The 22957-nt window shown below is 40.6% G+C and overlaps 1 protein-coding gene across 1 annotated transcript; it reads left to right on the top strand.

Moving 5' to 3' along the window:
* Positions 1 to 4: 4 nt before the first annotated feature.
* On the top strand, positions 5 to 22012 carry PDIA3 (protein disulfide isomerase family A member 3). Its single transcript, XM_082617378.1, has 13 exons — positions 5 to 294; positions 6012 to 6090; positions 7836 to 7953; positions 12559 to 12666; positions 13842 to 13971; positions 17293 to 17409; positions 17722 to 17847; positions 18438 to 18620; positions 19434 to 19542; positions 20088 to 20216; positions 20777 to 20856; positions 21212 to 21269; positions 21702 to 22012. The coding sequence occupies exons 1-13, from the start codon at positions 128 to 130 to the stop codon at positions 21813 to 21815; spliced, it is 1518 nt and encodes a 505-aa protein (XP_082473504.1). The 5' UTR covers positions 5 to 127; the 3' UTR covers positions 21816 to 22012.
* Positions 22013 to 22957: the final 945 nt, after the last annotated feature.

The raw sequence follows: 22957 nt of genomic DNA, 5'->3' as shown, positions 1-22957 counted from the left end.
CTCCGGCTGCGGGGCCGACTGGGCCAGACGCGCGAGCGCAGGCTGAGGGCTCGTGGTTCTCTGCCCGGCCTCCGCAGTCCCCGCCGAGCCCTGACCCTCCTGGCCGCCGCCGCCTCACCTAGTCGCCATGCGCCTCCGCCGCCTAGCGCTGTTCCCGGGCCTGGCGCTGCTCCTCGCAGCGGCCCGCCTCGCCGCTGCCTCTGACGTGCTGGAACTAACGGACGACAACTTCGAGAGTCGCATCTCCGACACGGGCTCTGCAGGCCTCATGCTTGTCGAGTTCTTCGCCCCCTGGTGAGGCCATTTAGCCGGGGCGGGAGAGGGAGGGCCGGGTGGGCAGGGGGCGAAGGCGCGGGGACGGTAGGGCCTACGCAATACCGGCCCCCCCCATCGTTCCCCCGAGCCCGGCTGCGGCCGGCAGGTTTTCCACCCACCGGGGAGCCGAGCTGCCTCGCGGAGAGCGGAGACGTCGGTGCTGATGGCCTGGGAGCGAGATCCGAGAAGGAGAACGCGAAGGCCCCTCTCGCGCAGGGCCACATCCTTACCTCGGTGCTCCTGCGGCACTTCCTATCTGCAGAGGGTTTCACCCCCTGCACCCCATCCTCCCTCGATTGGTATCTTTAGAGTTTCTGGGTGAGTCCGTTTTTACTGTTTTCCATTCTATAGACGAGGCATCTCAAGGCCTTATATTGGAAGCCAACGTTTCACCAAGTGCAGAGGCCCTGGGCCCCCAGGATACTTCCTTTCTTCTTGCCCCACGCAGCCGTTGGTTTCTAGCCAAGGTCAGAGTGGCTGCAGAATGGTCATAAGTGCTCTTTTAAGGAAGGCAGTTATTTGTCCATCGCCAGGTGCACACTTTCTCCATTAAACTGAGCATTTCTCAGCACCAGCAGAATTCCGTTAAAAAGAGTAGGTGACCAGAGTAATTCCGTCAGGATCTGTCTAAATGGTCAGTTTTAATTAGGATTTCTGAAAAATGCCAAAGAAGACCCCAGTGAGAAAGTAATCAGTGTTGGAGAAATACTCCACTTGAAAGTGCTTTAACTGAACTAGGATGTAAATTACTTAGGATAGAACTAACTGGAAATAAAAAGCTGGCGGTGGGGTGGGAGTGGGGAGAGAGCAAATAGGATTTCTGACCCAGTAAACCTGAGCGCCGGTTGTTTTTTTTTTAACTCCCACATCTTTACCATAGCAAACAATGATTATCTTAACGCTGGGGACAGCTCAGTATAACCACGCTAATTACAATACTTAATTTTTCTCCTGCCACAGTGACCCTTAATTAAAAACTGTTTGTATTCAAAAGTCTCAGTAAAAGAAAGTTAGTGGATAACTTTCACTTGCTTCTACCTCTGGTCTTCACTCTGCAGGGGCTCAGCTGACTCGAGGGTTACACTAGAAGTGCCATAATGAAGACCACCTGAGCCAGAAGGGTGTGCTTAGAGGCAGCACATTTTGTTTTCAGCTTCTGACAGGTTTTGCATCCAGGGCATTACTGCGACTAACTGGCAGTACTGCTTACACATCATAGGTGGTCTTTACACGTCACTAGAAATCACGTCCTCTTAGAAACAACTCTTCCCAATCATGTAACCATGCTGTTAGCTTTGAGGGGGTGTTACTGTAATTAGAATGGCTGTATGGAGTTGTATCAAAACTGGGAGGTGCCTCTGTGACTACAGGGGTCCACATGAAGTGAATTGCTGGAGAATTGTGGGCTATTAGACTATTAGTTTAAAGCAGATTTTTTCCCCCCTGATTGAAAGTGACCTATGCTACTTTAAATTGTTGCATGTGCTTCCCTAAAAACTACATATCCCATCATGCACTAAACTATCCCTAAAGTTGGGTGGATCACTGCTGTGGTGTCTCCTTGTAATTGGTCTGGAAGGTAAAGTCATCCTCCACAATGCCTACAAGAAGGATCAGTTTTCTGAATGAGTAATTTGGAATCAAGGAAGTCTCCTGTTGATGATGTCCTTATTTCATCACATTCAGCTCTTTTATTTATTGATATCTCAGCTGGAAATGCTCTCTAACTGCTTTGTACTCCTGTTATAAGTTAGATAGGAACAGTTAAAGAATCCTTATTAAGAGTAAAATGGACCCATTTTGAACAAGTTGTTTTTCTCATTTGTTTTAGGGTATTTTTTCCACTTTCATTTTACAAGTGAAAGATTTCTTTACAGCTGACTCTGTAGACTAATATTTCCATTATGGAATCAATCATCTATATAGTTTGTAAGAATGGGAGTGTCAGAATTTCTCTGGAAGTAAATAGAACTATTTAAATGTTTGTGATAATTTCTGAATATTTATTAGTCTTAAGTCTTCAGCATCTACCTGTGTTGTAGATTTGTGCCCTACCCTCTAGGACAACAGTATTAATTGATGATATTTGATACACAGTGTTTCTAGAGTATAGAAAAGGACTACGTAGATAGTATAAAATGGAATATTTAATATTTCTTATACATACTGATTCCCTTACTTGGAATTCCCTCCCCTCCCCACCCCCAGTTGATCTTTTCAACAATATTTAGCTCAAAAGTGATTCCTTCCTTCCCTGGACAACTAACTGGTTGTTCCCTCCTCTCTATTGGGACCTAATAATACTATCACCCCTGCCAGACTGATGCTCCTACAGGGAAAGGACTATATCAGTTTTTCTTCTATCAGAGGCTAAAGTAGCATGAGGCACATGACAGGCATGAAGTAATGATTTTTGGGTGAGTATATGTTGGGAGTCATTAACTGCTGGGTGCCATCCCTGAAGGTGAATGGGATTATTTGTGTTTTAGTATTATCTAGTAGTAGGTGAAAGAAGTAGTGGTAAAACTTGATGATCACCTTCAAAACCCACCTAAATTCCATTCCTGGTGAATTTAAAGAGGGCAATCTCCTCCAGCCTTATTGGAACTTGTTAGACCGGTCCTCCCTTTGGACATTTGATGATGTTGTGGATATTAACAATGCTTAAGGCGATGGTTTTCTTTTTTTTGCGGTATGTGGGCCTCTCACTGTTGTGGCCTTTCCCGTTGTGGAGCACAGGCTCCGGACACGCAGGCTCAGCGGCCAGGGCTCACGGGCCCAGCCGCTCCGCGGCATATGGGATCTTCCGGGACCGGGGCACGAACCCGTGTCCCCTGCATCGGCAGGCGGACTCTCAACCACTGCGCCACCAGGGAAGCCCAAGGCAATGGTTTTCAGTCCCAACCTTGCCACTTATACACACTCCCCCTACACCTCTGGTTATCTCCTGGATTCCTAGAGGAATCATTCAATAAGTCCCAGGGTGGGGCCTAGGCACACAGTTTTTTTTGGTTTGTTTTGTTTTTTAATTTATTTAATTTTATTTATTTTTGGCTGCGTTGGGTCTTCGTTGCTGGACGCGGGCTTTCTCTAGTTGCTGCAAGTGGGGGCTCCTCTTCGTTGCGATGCACAGGCTTCTTATTGCGGTGGCCTATCTTGTTGTGGAGCACGGGCTCTAGGCACGTGGGCTTCAGTAGTTGTGGCATGCAGGCTCAGTAGTTGTGGCTTGTGGGCTCTAGAGCACAGACTTAGTAGTTGTGGTGCATGGGCTTAGTTGCTCCGTGGCATGTGGGATCCTCCTGGACCAGGGGAACCCGTGTCCCCTGCATTGGCAGGTGGATTCTCAACCACTGTGCCACCAGGGAAGTCCCTTTTTTTTTTCTTTTTTTTTTTTAATGCTTAATGGATATTTTTTATATGCATCTGTTTTGAGACCCACTGGTCTGGCCTAATTATTTTGTACTATTTTTTTTTTCTCTTCAGATGTTTAAAGGTAGTTGAGGTGAAACTTCTTAAATCTGTTGTCTGTCTTCTTAACAATTACTACATACCTATTCAACAGAAATCTCTTAATACATATAACACATTTATTATCTCTTAACCAAAAAAAAAAAGCCCTTCATAGTTCTGTTTTTTTTAACCAATATTTTGTAATTCTCAGTGTACAGTTCTTACGCCTCTCTTGATAAATCTTTTCCTAATTACTTTTCTTTTTTTCTTCTTTTTTTGGCTGCGCTGGCTCTTCGTTGCGGCGCATGGGCTCCAGAGCGCACGGGCTCAGTAGTTGCGGCACGCGGGCTTAGTTGCCTTGCGACATGTGGGATTAGTTCCCCAACCAGGGATTGAACCCACGTCCCCTGCATTGGAAGGCGGACTCTTAACCACTGGACCACCAGGGAAGTCCCCATAGTTCTCTTGAATGCATCATTCTCACTAGTAATTTTAACTTTGCTCTACTATTCCCCTTCTCTAAAACACCCTACCCCATCCTGTCTGAAGCCTTAAATCTTTAAGGCCCAGATCCAATTCTTACTCTAACACACATTCATTTTTAACCTTTGCACCCTTATGTTCCCCAAACCTTAGGTTTATCAGATAAATTGGTTATTTTATTAAATCAATTGGAATTTGTGTAGTTTTGTTACAACCCATGTACATGAATTTTTAATTTACTATGGAATACAGAGGATATAATGAATATATTTTATGTCTCACGAAGAGAGAAATGCTACCAATGAAACTATGACACGATTGCAAGACACATCCCAATTTCAGATATGGTAAAAGGTGCATCTGTGAAACACATTATAAGGAATACCATTTATTCACCACCCAGTCTAAAAAATAAAGCCAGTACAGTTGAAGTCCCTTGTGTACCCCTTCCCCATCTTACACACTGGCCATCCTGAATTTGGTTTTTATCATTTGGTTCTTTTATACTTTTAGTAAATATGTATGTGACCCTAAGCAACATCTAATATTATAGTCTTTTTTTTTTTGCGGTACGCGGGCCTCTCACCGTTGTGGCCTCTCCCGTTGCGGAGCACAGGCTCTGGACGCACAGGCTCAGCGGCCGTGGCTCACGGGCCCAGCCGCTCCGCGGCATGTGGGATCTTTCCGGACCGGGGCACGAACCCGTGTCCCCTGCATCGGCAGGCGGACTCTCAACCACTGCGCCACCAGGGAAGCCCTCTAATGATTATTTTTGAATAGGACTTCTAAAGACCTTGAAGAATATAAATTCTTAGAATTCTTTGTTTTAAACAAGTTTTGGGGGCAGAATGTTTCCAAGTTACTTATCCATCCATTACTTAATAAAATAAATTTTGAGACTTTGGCTATGAAATGTCAGCTCAAATTTCTTCTGTTTCCTTCCTTCTGTTTTCTAATCCTATATTTGCTGTTTGTGGGGAGGTCACAGAACTACTCACGTTCTCCCAGTGATCCCTCTGCAAGTCGTTGGCTTTTGAATAGATGATACCTAGCTGGTGCTAGTTGCGTACTGATAAGCCCCTACCCACACTGCATGTACAGTGTGCCTGTGGGACTGTTGGGGCTTTCTGGGCAGAGGAACAGGTGTTCATGATGGCCTTCTGGGAAAATATTCTAATTGACATAATGCTTTATCTTCATCAGTAGTTATATCAGCAGGCGGACCCTCAACCACTGCACCACCAGGGAAGCCCTCAATTGTACTTTTTTAATCTTTTTTTTTTAATCGAAGTATAGTTAATATACAATGCTGTGTTAGTTTCAGGTGTACAGCAAAGTGATTCAGTTATACATATATATATCTATTCTTTTTCAGATTCTTTTCCAGTATAGGTTATTACAGGATAGTGAATATAGTTCCCTGTGCTAGGTCCTTGTTTATTTTATATATAGTAATGTGTATATGTTAATCCCAGACTCCTAATTTACCCCTGCCATCGCCACCCCATTGCACTTTTGAGAACATAGATGCTGCTCTGGACTGAACCAGTCCTATAGAGTCGACCTCAGGCTAGAGAAGGTAGCTTTACCTCTGAGAGCTCTGGTTTACCTTCTCAGTACTGGATGTTGTTCAAGTGATGTTTTTGCTTTTGGAAGCAGCTACTAGTCAAAAGTAGTATTATAATTTGAGATTTTTCCCAGAGAAACAAAATTAACAAACTTATAGGATATATTTGTCTTTTTTCTTCAATATATCTGTATAGGTGCGGACATTGCAAAAAACTTGCCCCAGAATATGAAGCTGCAGCTACCAGATTAAAAGGAATAGTCCCATTAGCAAAGGTGAGTATAGGTGGATTCTTCATTAAAGGAAATGAGGTATTTTAAATAGTAGTTGGTAAAAATTAACATTGATTTTCTTTATTATTATGGTGCTAAGAAGAAGAGGGAACACTAGTTTCTGGGCAAATACACAACTGACTTGTATTAATTACGGTTTCAAAAGATTACAAGTAGTGAAACTAAGGGAAATGCTGGCATAAGAAAGAAGTAAAATATATGGTAAATAAAAATTAAGGGGGGGCTTCCCTGGTGGCGCAGTGGTTGAGAGTCCGTCTGCTGATGCAGGGGACGCGGGTTCGTGCCCTGGTCCCGGAAGATCCCACATGCTGTGGAGCGGCTGAACCCGTGAGCCATGGCCACTGAGCCTGCGCGTCCGGAGCCTGTGCTCGCAGTGGGAGAGGCCACAACAGTGAGAGGCCCACGTACAGAAAAAAAAAAAAAAAAAAAAAATTAAGGGGCAAACATGGAAAGTAAAATTACAATAGTCAAGTTTAGAGGAAAATTATCAGTGGGTAAATGAGTTTCCTAAATTACTATATGCTATTCACAATGATGGGAATAGGAAGATGACAAGAGGATGTGGATAAGTATTAACTAACTGGTCAGCTGTAAACTTAGTATTTGCTTTTACAGTCAAACTAATGCTTCCAGAATTTTATGTAGTAAACCCCTAGTTGCCCCGGGCTACAAGTTCACATCTTGGCCAGCCTCAGATAAATAGTTCATACATATATAGGACTTTTTTTTTTTTTTTTTTTTTTTGCCGTACGCGGGCCTCTCACAGTTGTGGCCTCTCCCGTTGTGAAGCACAGGCTCTGGACGCGCAGGTTCAGCGGCCATGGCTCACGGGCCCAGCCACTCCACGGCATGTGGGATCTTCCGGGACCAGGGCACGAACCCGTGTCCCCTGCATCAGCAGGCAGACTCTCAACAACTGCGCCACCAGGGAAGCCCAGGACTGTTTTTGAAAACTATTTTTAATCCTGATGTTCTGTGGCAGCTTGCCATAGAAAAAAAGAGCAGTCATGATTTTGTTCGTGTTTCATGTAGCTATAGTCTTTGTTACTATACATGCATTACTTTTCTGAATTTTAGTTTTTGTTAAGGCATTGGGATCATACCTCAGAATCTTACGAAGATTAATGAGATAATACATGCAAAGTGCTGATGGCATTACCTAGTTTGGAATAAGTCGCTAAATAGATGGAAGTTGTTTTTCTTCTTCTTGATAGGTCTCACTAGATCTGTCATGTTATAGTTTAGCCCAGATTCACACTAGCTCAGGGAGCATGTTTAAGTATCAGTACCTTTGCTAATAACCATAGGTGACTTGCCAAATCAAATTATACCCCAGCTCACCTAAGGGGTATATATCGATACATCCCACTGATGATAATCATTATCAAAGTAAGCCACTATTACTAATTTAAGTGATTTATCCTTTGCATATTCTGAGAGGCAGGAAAAAGGTGGAGAACACTGCTTTAGACAATAGAGACTCTAAGGGCAGAATTTAAATAGTCATTTGTGCATTTTGTATAAGGCCCAGGGATCTAAATTTTAGAGTTCCTTAGGTGGTTCTGAGGTAGCTAGCCAAGCACCAGTCTGCCTTTAAAATCTAATATTCTGTAGGATGTGTCAAAAATTGCTTGATATTTTGATTTTACCACTCTTAATATTTTGGGAATATAGGAAGAGCCTGCAGCAGGCTTTTGGATAAGTGGTTCATGTATTTCAATCTTTAGGTTGATTGTACTGCCAACACAAATACCTGTAATAAGTATGGAGTGAGTGGATATCCAACCCTGAAGATATTTAGAGATGGTGAAGAAGCAGGTGCTTATGATGGGCCTAGGACTGCCGGTAAGGATCCTGGATTACATTCTGGAAACTGGATCTGTTTAAGTACCCTGTTCTTTTCAGTGGGAACATGACATTTTCTATACAAGATACTTTAAGTCTTAAAAATTCCTCACCTAAGAGGTCAGTTTGGAAGCTAACAAAAGACTTCTCTAACTGAACAGATTATGTACGTAATATAGAAAATACTTGAACTTGATTTATAAGGTTTACTAGGCATTTTTTTATTTGACAAATACTTATTCAGTACTTACTCTGTGTCAGATATTCTAGATATACTGGGTGCCCAGAATTTATTGATAAATAAAGCAGACAAGGTTCCTATTCTTGTGATGCTTACATTCTGGGAGATGAAGAGAAGAAGGCAACACACAAGTTTAAAAATATATATAGATAACCACCTCACATCCATTAGGATGACTACTATAAAGAAAAAAAAGAAAAGAAAAGAACAAGTGTTGGCAAGGATGTGGAGAAATTGGAACCCTTCTGCACTGTTGTTGTGGACTTACATAAAATGGTGCATGCAGCTGCTATGGGAAACAGAATGGTGTATCCTAAAAAAACAAAAATAGAATTACTGTATGATCCACTATTCCACTTCTGGGTATATACCTAAAAGAATTAAAAGCAGAGTCTGGAAGAGATATTTGTATACCCATGTTTATAGCTGCATTATTGACAATAGCAAAAAGGTGGAAGCAGCCCAAGTGTTCCATCAGTGGATGAATGAATATACAAAATGTAGTATATTAATAATAATTAATTATATGTAAATTGTATATAATACAGTGGGTGGGATATTATTCAGCCTTAAAGAGGAGGTTCTGATGTGCTACAACTTGGGTGAACCTTGAAGACATGCTAAGTGAGATAAGCCAGTACAAAAAGACAAATACTGTGTCATTCCACTTATATGAGATTCCTAGTCAGTTTCACAGAGATAGAAGTAGAATGTGGTTCCCAAGGGCTATGGGGAGTTGCTTAATGAATAGAGTTTCAGTTTTGCAAAATGAAAACAGTACTGGAGATTGGTTGTACAGCAATGTGAATGTACTTAATGCCACAGAATTGTATACTTTAAAATGGTTAAGATGGTAAATTTTATGTTATGTATATTTTACCACAATTAAAAATTTTTTAGTGCCAATAATATATGTGGATAAGATAAATTCTGTTAGTGATAAGAGCATTAAAGGAGAAAAATAAAACTGATGTGATAGTGATTGGGGTTGGGAGTACCACATTATGAGTGATCAGGGAAGTAACCTTTGAGCTGAGACCTGAATGATAGGAAGGAGCTCACCATGAGAAGATGTGGACCGGAGCTTTCCAGGAAGAGGGAAAACAGGTACAAAAAGACCCTAAGGCATAACTGAGCTTGATGTGTTCAAGGGACAGAAAGACCTTGTGGCTGGAATATAATTAGCAAGGATGACAGGTGAAGTTTGGGAGGTAAGTGGGCTGGCCCTGTACGTAGGGCCCATAATTAATGAGAAAGTATGTTTTGGACAGTTTTATCTTGAGTCTATCAAATAATTAGGCATATTTTACCTTTTTATGATGAAAAGGTGAGAGGAAAGGGGTTCGTTCAGTTTGGGCATTTTAGGTGATATGGAATTTTTTCAGCATGTATGATTGGTACTCGTATACAGAGCTGTACATAAGATGGCCCCTGTCTAACTCTTAAGATTATTAAGACTTAAGCCTATTTCACTTTAGGACCTTTGCCCTAGCTGTGTCCACAGCCTGAAATGATCTTCCCCCGTGTTTGCATGGCTTGCTCCTTTTTTTCATTCAGATCCTGGCTTAAATTTCACCTCCCAGGGAATTCCCTGGCGGTCCAGTGGTTAGGACTCGGCGCTTCACTGCAGTGGCCCGGGTTCAATCCCTGGTCATGCAACTAAGATCACACAAGCTGCTCAGCACGGCACCGCCCCCCCCCCCACAAAATTCTTCCAGATGCTTTCCCAGGCCACCAAACCTAAGGTAGCCACCTAGTCATACTCTTACCATCCTCTTAATTCTCTGCATAGCACTGGTTACTATCTGATATTTTAAATTGTTTACTTATTTGAAGATTTATTGTATTATTTATTTGGGGATTTATTTGGAGATTTACTTATATTGTAAGCTCCAAGAGATCAGAGACCTTGTTTGGTTCATTTATTACTCTATCCCCAGTACCTAGATTCTCCACATGTAGTAGATAATAACTCTTCAATGCATGAATAAGTATTTTGGCCCAACTGAGGTCATTTAGCCAACACTCAAAATTTGGTATGTCTAAGAACAAAAGGTAAAATCTTCATTTTTTTTTTTCCTGATCTTAAAAGCATTAATGAACACATGTTACGATTCAGATTTTATTAGCTCAGGGTAGAGTTAGCAGTTAGAATTATTGATATGTTTTTCTCTGGACTTAGGTCTAAACTGTATTGTATGTGAACCCAACCAGACTGCTACTAGGCAGATAATCTCACTTGGGCTGCACATAGATTTCTTAAACTCAAGTATTTCTCAGCATCTGACTAGGTGATCAGACGTTTGGCTACTTAAGATGGATTATTTTATTCATGTATTCTAAGAACTATGCTGTTTGCCTTCCTGCTTCAACTGGTTACTCAGCACTCCCATTATACCTTCCAGAGAGTTTTAAATACTCAGGGAGAAAAGTAACACTTTTCATCATAGCCCTGAGGTAAAGTTCCTTATAATAATTTATATTGTGATATAGTAATTACAATCCCCTTGCAGGCCAAAAAATTCATATCCGATTTCAATTTACCTATTGATACAACCCCTCCTCTGTGAGGAGTTAAGGAAAACATTTAAGAGGAAAAAAATCATGAATGGAGAGAGGAGGAAAGAAAAACCTCTAAAAGAAGCAAAATAGACTCAATCATGTTGAAAGAGTTAAACAGTACTCTGTCTCAGTGGGTCAGCAAATCCTTAGAGTTCTCAGAAGAGAAAGGGGTGGGAGGGGTGGAGTATTACAGAGGAGTAGCACGGAGCCCAGAAGAAAATAGAATAATGGTCTGTCAACTAGACTTAAAGGGTAAAAGATTTTTTGTGTTTTTATGTGTGATTATTATTTTCAAACAGTTTTACTTACCTAGCGCATTTCACGTAAATAGGAAAGTGTGATTTGGGTGGATCTGGTTCATGGCATAGTTTGACCTGTATATAGTTAAACCCTGAAACAAGATAGCCAAGGCACTGCATTTTCTACTTTTAAAATGCAAGGCTACATGTGACTATGCCACTTAAGAATAAAGGATTTGTTTGTTTAATTCATTTGCAAAATGGATATTTCTTGAACTTGTTATGCGTTAGGTATTATTCTTAGAGTTAGGTATATATCAGCAAAACAGACAAAAATAAATAAGGATAGAGTATTAGACCGGTGAAATGTGCTGTAAGAAAGATAAAGCAGGCGATAAGGGAGTGTTGGGGGTTGAATAGGTTTTAGTTTACAGGAAATGGTTAGGGAAGGCTTCCTTGAGAAGATGACTTTTTAAAAAAAATTTGTATTTATTATTTTTGGCTGCATTTGGTCTTTGTTGCTGCACGTGGGCTTTCTCTAGTTGCAATGAGTGGGGGCTACTCTTCGTTGTGGTGTGCAGGCTTCTCATTGTGGTGGCTTCTCTTGTTGCGGAGCACGGGCTCTAGGCGCACGGGCTTCAGTAATTGGCAGGTGGCTTGGTAGTTGTGGCTTGCGGGCTCCAGAGCACAGGGTCAGTAGTTGTGGCTCATGGGCGTAGTTGCTCTGTGGCATGTGGGATCTTCCCGGACCAGGGTTCAAACCTGTGTCCCCTGCATTGGCAGACTGATTCTTAACCACTGAGTCACCAGGGAGGTCCCGAGAAGATGACATTTTGAGTTAAGACCTAAAGGAGGAGGTGAGGAAGAAAGCCAGGTGGATATCTGGGGCAAGATTGTTCTAGGCAGAGAACAACATGCACAAAGGTATTATCTGTATTGTTATAAACACTTTAATACATCACTGGCAGGGATATGAATAAGTACAGTCTCTTTGGGGGGGCAGTTAAACAGTTATAAATGCATGTACTCTTTGACCCAGTGAATCCACTTTTAGGAAATTGCCCTACAGATACACTCAGTCATGTGTAAAATGACGCTAGTACAAGGTTGTTTATTGCAGAATCATTTACAGCAGCAAGAAATTGGAAACAAATGTTCATCAGTTGTGGCTGGTTAAATAAATTATGGTACATCCATACAATGAAACACCGTGTGGCTATAAAGAAGATTGAGGTAGCTTATTATGTATATTGACATAAATTATCTCTAAGCTGTGTTAAATGACAAAAACAAAATACAGAACAGCATATGTGTGTGCTGCCATTAGAGGAGAAAAGAAAAGAATAAATATGTAGTTGCTTGTTTGTGAATAATATGTCTGGAAAGATGTACAAAAAACTGAAATGTTATCCTATAGGGAAGAAACTGGGTCACAAGGAAAAGGATAGGAAGAAAACCTCATTGTATATGCTTTTGAACTTTTTAAACTTTAAATCATGTGAATGATTACCTTTTCAAAAATTATAAATTTGTGTTGCTATAATCTTTCATCTTGTCTTTAAGATGGAATTGTCAGCCACCTGAAGAAGCAGGCTGGACCAGCTTCAGTTCGTCTCAGGACTGAGGAAGAATTTGAGAAGTTCATTAGTGATAAAGATGCTTCTGTGGTGGGTGAGTAGCAAATTTGATAATGCCACAAAATCATCAACATGGTTTCAAAAGCCCTCTATGTCTGAGTAAACGATAAAGTTAAAACTGTTTAGGAAACCTTGGGGGCAGCTGAAAAGACAACTCGCAAAATTAGGTCAGCATTACTATAATGTAGAAAAAATTGTTTTATTTGAGTGGCCTGGTATTCTTTCAGGTGTAAAGATTTAATGTCAATTAAAGAAAATAGGAATAGCTTCAGTTTTTCCTATCACTTCTTAGACTCCTGAGATTTAACTCAAATAATAGAGTACTGAAAACTGAAAATGGGGTTTTAAGGTGGGAGGATATAAGTATATGATAAACCTCTGTGTCTGCTATTTTCACAGTTGTAGGGGAATTTTCAATTTAGGATCAAATTGCTAGGATTTGTGTATGTTTTTACAGCAATCTTTGCTTTCTTGGGTGTTGCAATATCTCATTATTATTAAAATAACTTGAGCCAATTAAACACATTCTACATCTTGGTGTTTTTTGTTTTGTTTTAAATGTAATGTATAACACATTTGACTAAAAAATAAATTTAAACATACAAGCGTGTGTTCTCTTAATCTCCTAATTATTGTAATAAAACTGACTTTCTGGCAGTAGAGGATGGTTTATCATTTAAGTTTGACTAAGTCACTCCTTATCTGGATATTGATTCTGTATATTTTACAAGGAGTTAACCATAAGTAGACATTTAATAAACACTGAGGTTTCGGGCACTTTACTAAATTTGAAGTTCTAAAGACAAATAAGACATAGAAAAAAATATGGTGAATTAATTTACAGTTTATTTTGACATACTACCTTATTTAATCCTCTGACACCTGAAATAGTCCCTGAGACTCTAAGGAGTTAGGCAATTTGCTCAAATTTTTCAACTGTGAAAAACTAGAATTAAGACTTGAACCCTGACAAATTGTCTCCCTTGGCTTCCTCAAAAAAGTTTTTTTTTAAAGGTAGAGAAAGAATTCTTATCCTAATTGTTTCATCAAATATCCTCAGTACTCATGGCAAAGCAGACCCAATCCTCCTATCTGTCTTGCTTTGCTTATCCATAAGATAAAGACTTTGAAAAAATAGAAGAATTTTAAAGTTTTGAATATGTCTCAGCACTTACTGTTTCTTCCTTGTGTTTGACGTTTTCTGTATAGGTTTTTTCAAGGATTTATTCAGTGATGCTCACTCTGAGTTTCTAAAAGCAGCCAGCAACTTGAGGGATAACTACCGATTTGCACACACCAGTGTTGAGTCTCTGGTGAACAAGTATGATGATGATGGAGAGTAAGTAACTGAGTTAAATGCCCTTGTAAATGTGCACCTTGACCAATTGCTGTTGTGTGAACTGGTGGTTTTTAAGCCTAGTTTTTCCAAAAGCTTTATTGAGCACATACTAGGCAGTAAGCTAAGTTCTGGAAACTGTTGCTGCCTTTGAGGGGCATCTAGTAATGGGAGACAGTGAATGTATTTAAAAATACAAGTGTAAGTGAGCATTATATGTATTATGGTAGAAATTAGGCAGAGTGTACCAGAAATACAGAGGAGGGAATGATTTTTGGGGGGGCGGGGGTGGGGAGTAGTATCAAAAAATGTCATAGAGGAGGTGACTTTTGAGGTATATCTTGAAAGATAAGTTTTTCCAGGCCGGTTATGGTGGGGGATAAAGATTATTCCAGATAGAGCAGCAGGAGAGAGGGCCCCAAGATGTGAAACAACCTAAGCGTATTGGGACCTGTAGTATTGCTGGAGTATTGTTCGTGGATGAGGTCATAGTGAAAGGTAAGCTTGAAGAGGTAGGCAGAGACCAAATTATAGGAAACCTTAAGTGCCATACAGAAAAATTTAGATTTTATCTTTTAGACATTTGAGAGCCATTGAAAGACTTTGAGCTAGACAGTAATGTGATTAATTTTGTGTTTTCAGAGGAAAAGACTGGCACCCATACAGTGGTGGTTTAAAAGGGAGGGATGGCAAGGCAGTCAAGAGAGTCTAGACTAAGGGTGACATCTGAGAATCTAAATTAAGGCAGTATTAGGGACAATGAAGAAGAAAGAGTGTGTATAAAAAATATAGACAGTAGGATTTGGCCCCTAGCCAGGTGTGAAAAAGGGCAGATCTACAGTAAGTCTAGGTTTCTAAAGACTTGGATAACTGGGCCAATCATCATCAAGCTATGAAGAAGACGAAGAGAAACAAATTTGGGGGGAATGATGATGAGTTCTATTTTGGCACAGTGAATTTGAGTAGTTTTGAGACATCCCGGTGGTGAAGACCCATTGGACAATTGGATAAATGAGACTGAAATTCAGGGAAAGTTCTCAACTGAGATAAAAGATTTATAGGTCAACCACATGTAAGTGGTTATTGAAACCATGGGACTAGATGAGATCACTCAAGGTGAGCATATAGAGTAAAAAGAAAAGCGTGACAAGGGTTAGTGTTATTTATATTTAACAAAATATGCAGTGTTTACTATGTGCCATGTACTGTTAACTCTTTTAATCCTCTTAACAAATTGTTGAGGCAGCTGTCATTATCTCCATTTTACAGAGGAGAAAGCACACAAAGAAGTTAAGCTTCACATGCCGTAAATGGCAGAACCAGGATTGAACCTTTGCAGCTAGAAGGTCTAGCTGCAAAGTTGTTGGGCTTAACCATGAGGCTCTACTGCCTTTTACCAAGTCTATAAATGATGTGGAGCCACTTGTGGCTCATTAAGCACATCACATTATCAGCCTGTTACCCTTAGATTTGTTCACTGTGTCTGCCTCTCACACTTGCCATTAAAAGCAGCCTATCAGCAGGACTTCCCTGGTGGTCCAGTGGCTAAGACTCTGCCCTCCCAATGTAGGGGGCCTGGGTTTGATCCCTGGTTGAGGAACTAGATCCCACATGCCGCAACGAAGATCCCGCGTGCTGCAACTAAGACCCAGGGCAGCCAAGTAAATAAATAAATAAATCTTAAAAAAAAATTGGCCTATCAGCCTCTGATCAGAAGTCTTATTTAGAAGACTTTATATGAAGGGTGTCTTAAGTTCTTCATGTGTACCCCAGTGCCATAACATCATTAAAAATCACGTTTAGAACTGATTTCTATTTTTGACAATAACTGCTCTGAAATTGGTAACTATGCTTTTAAAAAAAATCTGAGACATATTCACCTTCTTGGTTGCCCAGCATGTTTATATTAGGTCCCTTTTTGCTATGTAGTTTCCCTGTATACTATGAAAATGCCTGTGTTTTAACTGACATAAAGTTAATGGTTAACATTGGAAGAGTTGAGAGAGGGATATAAGGACTTAAAGGTGCTGACACCTAGCCCAAAACAAGTGATAAAATTGTATACAGGCGTGTATAGTGTGGGGAGGAGGAATGAGTGAAAGAGAAGCAAGAGGCAAGATATTGATAGTTAGAATAGTGATATTTTCTGGGAATGCTTGTACTAGATATAAACCTGTGACTCAGAACCAAATTGGGGTTCAGTTTTAGCTGAACAAAAGGTTAGAAAGTAAAGAAGGGCGCTTCCCTGGTGGCACAGCAGTTATGAATCCAGCTGCCACTGTAGGGCACATGGGTTCGAGCCCTGGTCCAGTAAGATCCCACATGCCGCGGAGCAACTAAGGCCATGCGCCACAACTACTGAGCCCACGCTCTAGGGCCCGTGAGCCACAACTACTGAGCCCACATGCCTAGAGCCCGAGCTCCGCAACAAGAGAAGCCACCACAATGAGAAGCCTGCGCATCTCAATGAAGGGTAGCCCCTGCTTGCCACAACTAGAGAAAGCCTGCACAGAGCAACGAAGACCCGTCGCAGCCAAAAATAAATAAATAAACTTATTAAAAGAAAAAAAAAGTAAAGAAGGAATTTCCTTCAAGTATTCTGGTGGAATGAGGAAAGCTTGGTTTAGGGAGAGGCAATGTAGTACCAGGAAGAGAAAACTTTGTAAACTGTGTTTATTCATATAGAGAAATCTAGAACAAAAAAATTTTTAATGGACTCAAGCTAAACATTATCTATAATCATATACTTACCTATAGAATTTTTACAGCTGGGAGGAATCTTAAATATATTTTCTCTAATGAAGTAATTTTCTTACTGTATGGGAGAGTTGAATTTTCAAGGAGACTGGCAGGGCAAGGTACCTTCGAATAAGAGCAAGTTCTGCTTTATTTTATTGTACATATTGGGGCTTTGGGGTAAGTTGGGTTCTGTTTTTTATTGTTTTTAAAGGTTTAGAAATTAATTATCTACTCTAACCCCCTTTTGTACTGATGTAAAAGCTGAAGCCCAGAAGAATTAAATTGATACCTGGCCCAAGGTCTTTGAAGTTAGTGGTGGAGCAAGAATTAGAACCAAGGTATTCTGACTTTGCAACCCAGGTTTATTAAATCATCATACCCAATTATTGCACTTGAAATTAAGGTGGTTAGCTCCTTAGCGTTGATGAGAAGGTCATGTTGCCAAGGCTGTGGTCCCAGAAAAGAGTCCTTATGTGCTTAAATGGTGATAGTAGAAGTGCCAGCAAGCGTAGATAGTCTGAGCTTTAAATAAAAGGTGGGAGACAGTTATTTTGCTGTCTACCTACTAAGACTTTTTTTCTAAAGGGGTATCACCTTGTTTCGTCCGTCACATCTGATGAACAAGTTTGAGGACAGGACTGTGGCATATACAGAACAGAAAATGACCAGTGGAAAGATTAAAAAATTTATTCAGGAAAACATGTGAGTACCTCTTTATACTTTTTGGGATTTCTTGGCTTCATTTTAGTTTGTTTATCTCAGTTATTAAGCAGAGCCATGTTTTAGATTAAATAGCCTCATTCATGGGATTGTAATGATAATAGTTGAGTTTATATTAAAGTAGTAATGTTTGGGTCCTAGAACTCCTATTGTGGTCCTATAAGTTACATTACTCGGTACTTATCCTATATATTGAAAATTTCTTTCCTTTTTAAGTGCTGTCAGTTACTTTATGATAATTCCATAATATAGCTATAAACCAGCCAAATTTGATAATCGATTGTATCATTTCAGTTTTGGTATCTGCCCTCACATGACAGAAGACAATAAAGATTTGATACAGGGCAAGGACTTACTTATGGCCTACTATGATGTGGACTATGAAAAGAATGCTAAAGGTTCCAACTACTGGAGAAACAGGTAATAAGAATAATTTTTCCCCTTTGTAAGTAAGTTTAGCCAGTGCATAAACAATTCCTTCTAACTATCCTATTACCATGTGTGATGTAAGAACAGATAAGAAAATGGGATTTGAAGCTGTAAGGATAAATAAACTATTTCCAAAATCTGTTGGGCATATCTTCCATAGGTGTTCCTTTGTCATGTGACACAGCTGATTCTTGACCTCCCAATAAAAGATGCAAATGTCATCTAAAACGTCCTTTAACACATTGTGCCTTGTTGCCCATTGAGACCCTCAGTGTATTTTATCCTTATAAATTTTCTTTTTGGGTTAGTTATTATGCCTGCAATATTTTATAGTTATATAGTATAACAAGTTTCAGTGGGAATGGACTATTTGCTTGGGTACCACCAGTTTGGCAGTGAAGTTCAGTAAGACACTGGAGTACACCATAATCCTATGTCAGTACCCAAGAACACAAGTTCAGACTGTTTCCAGAGGGCTGTAGGGACTATGAAATTTTGCTTTCTAGTCCCTGGTTTCTTGGTTTAGAAGTGCTTTACCACCCTGGTATAGTCTTGGCATAAATATCTCTTGTATCCTATAGAGTGATGATGGTGGCAAAGAAATTCCTGGATGCTGGGAAGAAACTCAACTTTGCTGTAGCTAGCCGCAAAACCTTTAGCCATGAACTTTCTGATTTTGGCTTGGAAAGCACTACTGGAGAGATTCCTGTTGTTGCTATCAGAACTGCAAAAGGAGAGAAGTTTGTCATGCAGGAGGAGTTCTCGTGAGTTACAAGTTAGCGTGGGTTTGGGATTCTGCAAAGAAACTATTAAAGCCTTTTACACTACTGAGGATTTATAAAGAAGAACATTGGAATGTGAAGCTAGGTCTTGTAATCAAGACATATGACGGTCACTTTTCTCAATTAATTATACTTTAAGGATCATGATTCTTAATAAATTTTGAAAAGTAACAAAAGGATGGCAGCTTGGAATTCTTACATGATTGTTTCCACCCTGCCATTAAAAATAGTAGAGAATATTAGACAGTCTCTTTGAGATTCATGTAACTTCAGACCAACCCAGTCCCCTCCCATCCCTACAGAATGTCTTTTCTTCTTGGAATACCACATTGGCCTAAAGTAAACTCAGGGTATTGGAAAGATCTTAAGACCCCAGACAGTTTTGACTATCACCTTGTGAGACTTCGGGAGATTAAGACAAGAGAAAATCTTCCTGTGAGTGAAATCAGTTAAAAAAAAAAAAAAAAAAAAAAGATAGGCATTATTATCCAGAGCAACAAAATAGGACCTGGTTCTTTTGCAGAATTGAATTTCCAGAAGGACTAATGTTTTCTTCCTTCTCTGACCTTTCTAATCCACAAAGAACACACTAGAAATACAAGAAGGTGGTTGCTTTCTTGTTCAGTCTGTAGTTCTGCATATTGAGAAACAAGGGCTCTGTTTTTTTTTTAAACTTCCAGTTACTTCCTAGCCTTGAAATTTAAACTATGTAGAAACTATTCTAAGAAATGGTTTTTAGTTTTCTCAGTGGTGGGAGCAAGTTAACAAAAGTGATCCTTGTTTTTCTAATACCAGGCGTGATGGCAAGGCTCTTGAGAGATTCCTGCAGGATTACTTTGATGGCAACCTGAAGAGATACCTGAAGTCTGAGCCTATCCCAGAGAGCAATGATGGGCCCGTAAAGGTGAGGCGCACACAACCTCCCCAAGCCTCTACACAGCTGTCTCTCCTCATTTCTTTATTCCCAAAATACTGGGAAGTGCTAAGTGAAGACCGTGTTGGTTACTCAGTTTCTGTTTTTGTTTGTACTCACTTCCCTCATCATAAAATAAACATTGTCAGAGTTCATAATGCTTAATAGGGGCAGGAGTAGAATTTTCTGATGATATTTGTATTAGGGCTAGGTTACTCTTCAGGGCAGAGCAAGCTAACCCCTAATAGAATAGTTTTAAGAAGAGTTTTAATATTGTTCTGAGATTATTTTAAGGAAGGGTTGGGTAGCACTTGTTTCCTGTGACTTCCTGAACTTAGTGTGACAGGTGACAGACATGGGAATGAGTTGATTTCTGGGGAATGGTAATATCTTAATAAAGTCTATAAATATGAGTTGGGTTTCATATTTTTAGTGGCAACACAACAAATTTGAGAGGGATTGGGTCCAGAAACAAATTTGGCTCATGAATGTATTCAACTTGCCTTACCAGCTAGAGAATCTTCTGTGTTTCCCAGGTAGTGGTAGCAGAGAATTTTGATGAAATAGTGAATGATGAAAATAAAGATGTGCTGATTGAATTTTATGCTCCTTGGTGTGGTCACTGTAAGAATCTGGAGCCTAAATATAAAGAACTGGGAGAGAAGGTAAGTCTGAACCATATTCTGAAGTTAAATTTGAGTTGGGAAGTTTACATACATAGTCAGCATTGGCTATTTAGTTACCCTTATTAGTTCAGAATCTAAGTACTGGTAGATTTTTTTTTCAACTCTCTACTGTTTACTCACTTTCTCCTGACTGCCCTCTGAGCCTGTGCAGTGCCTCAGATACCTGCTTTACCTTTCCACTCCTCAGACTCAATCTAGATTGGGGTTAAAAGTATCCTGGCTTCTGAATTTTGGTAATGGCTTATATGAATTCATTATGTTCCTTCATGTTAAATCACTTGGCTTAGTCCTTATAATATCTTATTTAGGCCAGGTAATTTTGAAGGTGTCTGTATATAGAGTCTTAATGTGTAGGAACCAAGAGAGAAAAGGCAGGTTTATGGAAAGTTTGATATTGTGTGCAAGTATCACTACTCTTCCTATCTCAGCAGCAAAACTTATCCAAGCTTTTAAAGAATGAGATTGTTTTAAGTCCTAAATTGACTGTCCCTCAGTCACTGAAAACTTGAAATTTAAAGATCTAACCTTTTTATTAACAGCTCAGAAAAGACCCAAATATTATCATAGCCAAGATGGATGCCACAGCCAATGATGTGCCTTCTCCATATGAAGTCAGAGGGTAAGTAGATTAAAAACTAGTAAAACTATATAGGTAACTGATAGGAAAAAATAAGCCTGTAAACCGTTTCTGTATTGTGCATAGTTTGGAGAGTCCTCATATTCCAGTTGAGCACAGAACCACCAATGCCTTCCTGGCTTAAAGTTCTGGAGCATTGGTCCACATGACTGCCACAGACCTTGTGAGCTTTCATGTTTCTGAATTTTGATAGGATGTAACGTAGCCACCAATGGAAAATAGTATCTGGTCAGATTAGAAATCATGAAGAGAAGTTACTCCTAGAAGCAGTTATTAGGAAAGTGTATGTCAGAGTTACTCTGGAATCTAAAATTTGTCAACTCTTTTCTTTTCCCAGTTTTCCTACCATCTACTTCTCTCCAGCCAACAAGAAGCTGAATCCAAAGAAATATGAAGTAAGTGCATTGTCTCATCTCCCCACAAATACATACACACACACAGACACATATTTAGTTCTTTGAGTTTATGTAACTGGAAACTCAACTCATGGTCCATATATGTGGTTGCTAATGTGCTTTTAAAAATTCAAGTCTTGGGCTTCCCTGGTGGTGCAGTGGTTGAGAGTCCGCCTGCCGATGCAGGGGACACGGGTTCGTGCCTCGGTCCGGGAGGATCCCACATGCTGCGGAGTGGCTGGGCCCGTGAGCCATGGCTGCTGAGCCTGCACGTCCGGAGCCTGTGCTCTGCAATGGGAGAGGCCACAACAGTGAGAGGCCCGCGTACCGCAAAAAAAAAAAAAAAAAAAATTCAGGTCTTCCTATTGGGGAAAAAGAAAATCCACAGTTCTTTAAAAGGTTAAATTTTCAGAGTTATCTTTCTGTTTTCAGGGTGGCCGTGAATTAAGTGATTTTATTAGCTATCTAAAGCGAGAGGCTACAAACCCCCCTGTAATTCAAGAAGAAAAACCCAAGAAGAAGAAGAAGGCACAGGAGGATCTCTAAAGCAGCAGCCAAACACAACACTTTGTAAAAGGACTCTTCCACGAGAGATGGGAAAACCATTGGGGAGGACTGGGACCCATATGGGATTATTACCTCTCAGGGCTGAGAGGACAGAATGGATATAATCTGAATCCTGTTAAATTTTCTCTAAACTGTTTCTTAGCTGCACTGTTTATGAGAATACCAGAACCAGTTTATGTTTGTGGTTTTGGGAAAAATTATTTGTGTTGGGGGGAATGTTGTGGGGGGGGAATTGAGGTGGGGGTTATTTTCTAATTTTTTTTGTACATTTGGAACAGTGACAATAAATGCGCCCCCTTTATACTGTCTTTTCTCCACGAGGTGGGGAAGCAGAGGTTCTCTAGACCAGCACTGTCTAGTAGAACTTTCTGCCATGATAGAAATGTTCTATAATCTTCATTGCCCAATACCTGTAGCTATTGAGCATTAGAAATGTAGCTAGAAACCATATTTTAAATTTTCATTAAACAGTTACATATAGGGCTAGTGACTGCCATAATGGTCAATACAGCTGTACTGTTCTGGGTGTGGACCCAGTTATCACCTGTAATTCCTTTCCAGATTTCATCTCTTTCTATCCTCACGTGTTTATTGCACAGGACCCTAGCCTGATGATTAGAGCAGGTGAGGGACCTTTCTTGTTGGGCTGTTTCTGGCCTGCCCGTGCCCTAAGGATGGATTGCAGTTTATCCTTGCCATGCAGCTGAGCATGTTTATATCTCCCAAGGGCTATTCTCTGCCCAGAAATGCCCTGTGTGGGTGTGGCATCAGGTTGGGGTTCCATCCAAGTTGTTTCAAGAATTGCTGACAATGGGCTTCCCTGGTGGCGCAGTGGTTGAGAGTCCACCTGCCGATGCAGGGGACACGGGTTCGTGCCCCGTTCCGGGAGGATCCCACATGCTGCGGAGCAGCTGGGCCCGTGAGCCATGGCCGCTGAGCCTGCGCATCTGGAGCCCGTGCTCCGCAACCAGAGAGGCCACAACAGTGAGAGGCCCGCGTACCGAAAAAAAAAAAAAGAATTGCTGACACTGCCGGGTACAGCTCTCTCCCCCACAGCCCAGGGTGTGGTCATCAACTTCCTTCTCCAGCGGAACTGGGAAAGGCAGTATCATTCCTCGTTG

The sequence above is a fragment of the Mesoplodon mirus genome, assembly GCF_964341445.2.
Source record: "Mesoplodon mirus genome assembly, chromosome: 4".
NCBI lineage: Eukaryota > Metazoa > Chordata > Mammalia > Artiodactyla > Ziphiidae > Mesoplodon > Mesoplodon mirus.
This window is presented reverse-complemented; position numbering and strand designations above follow the sequence as displayed.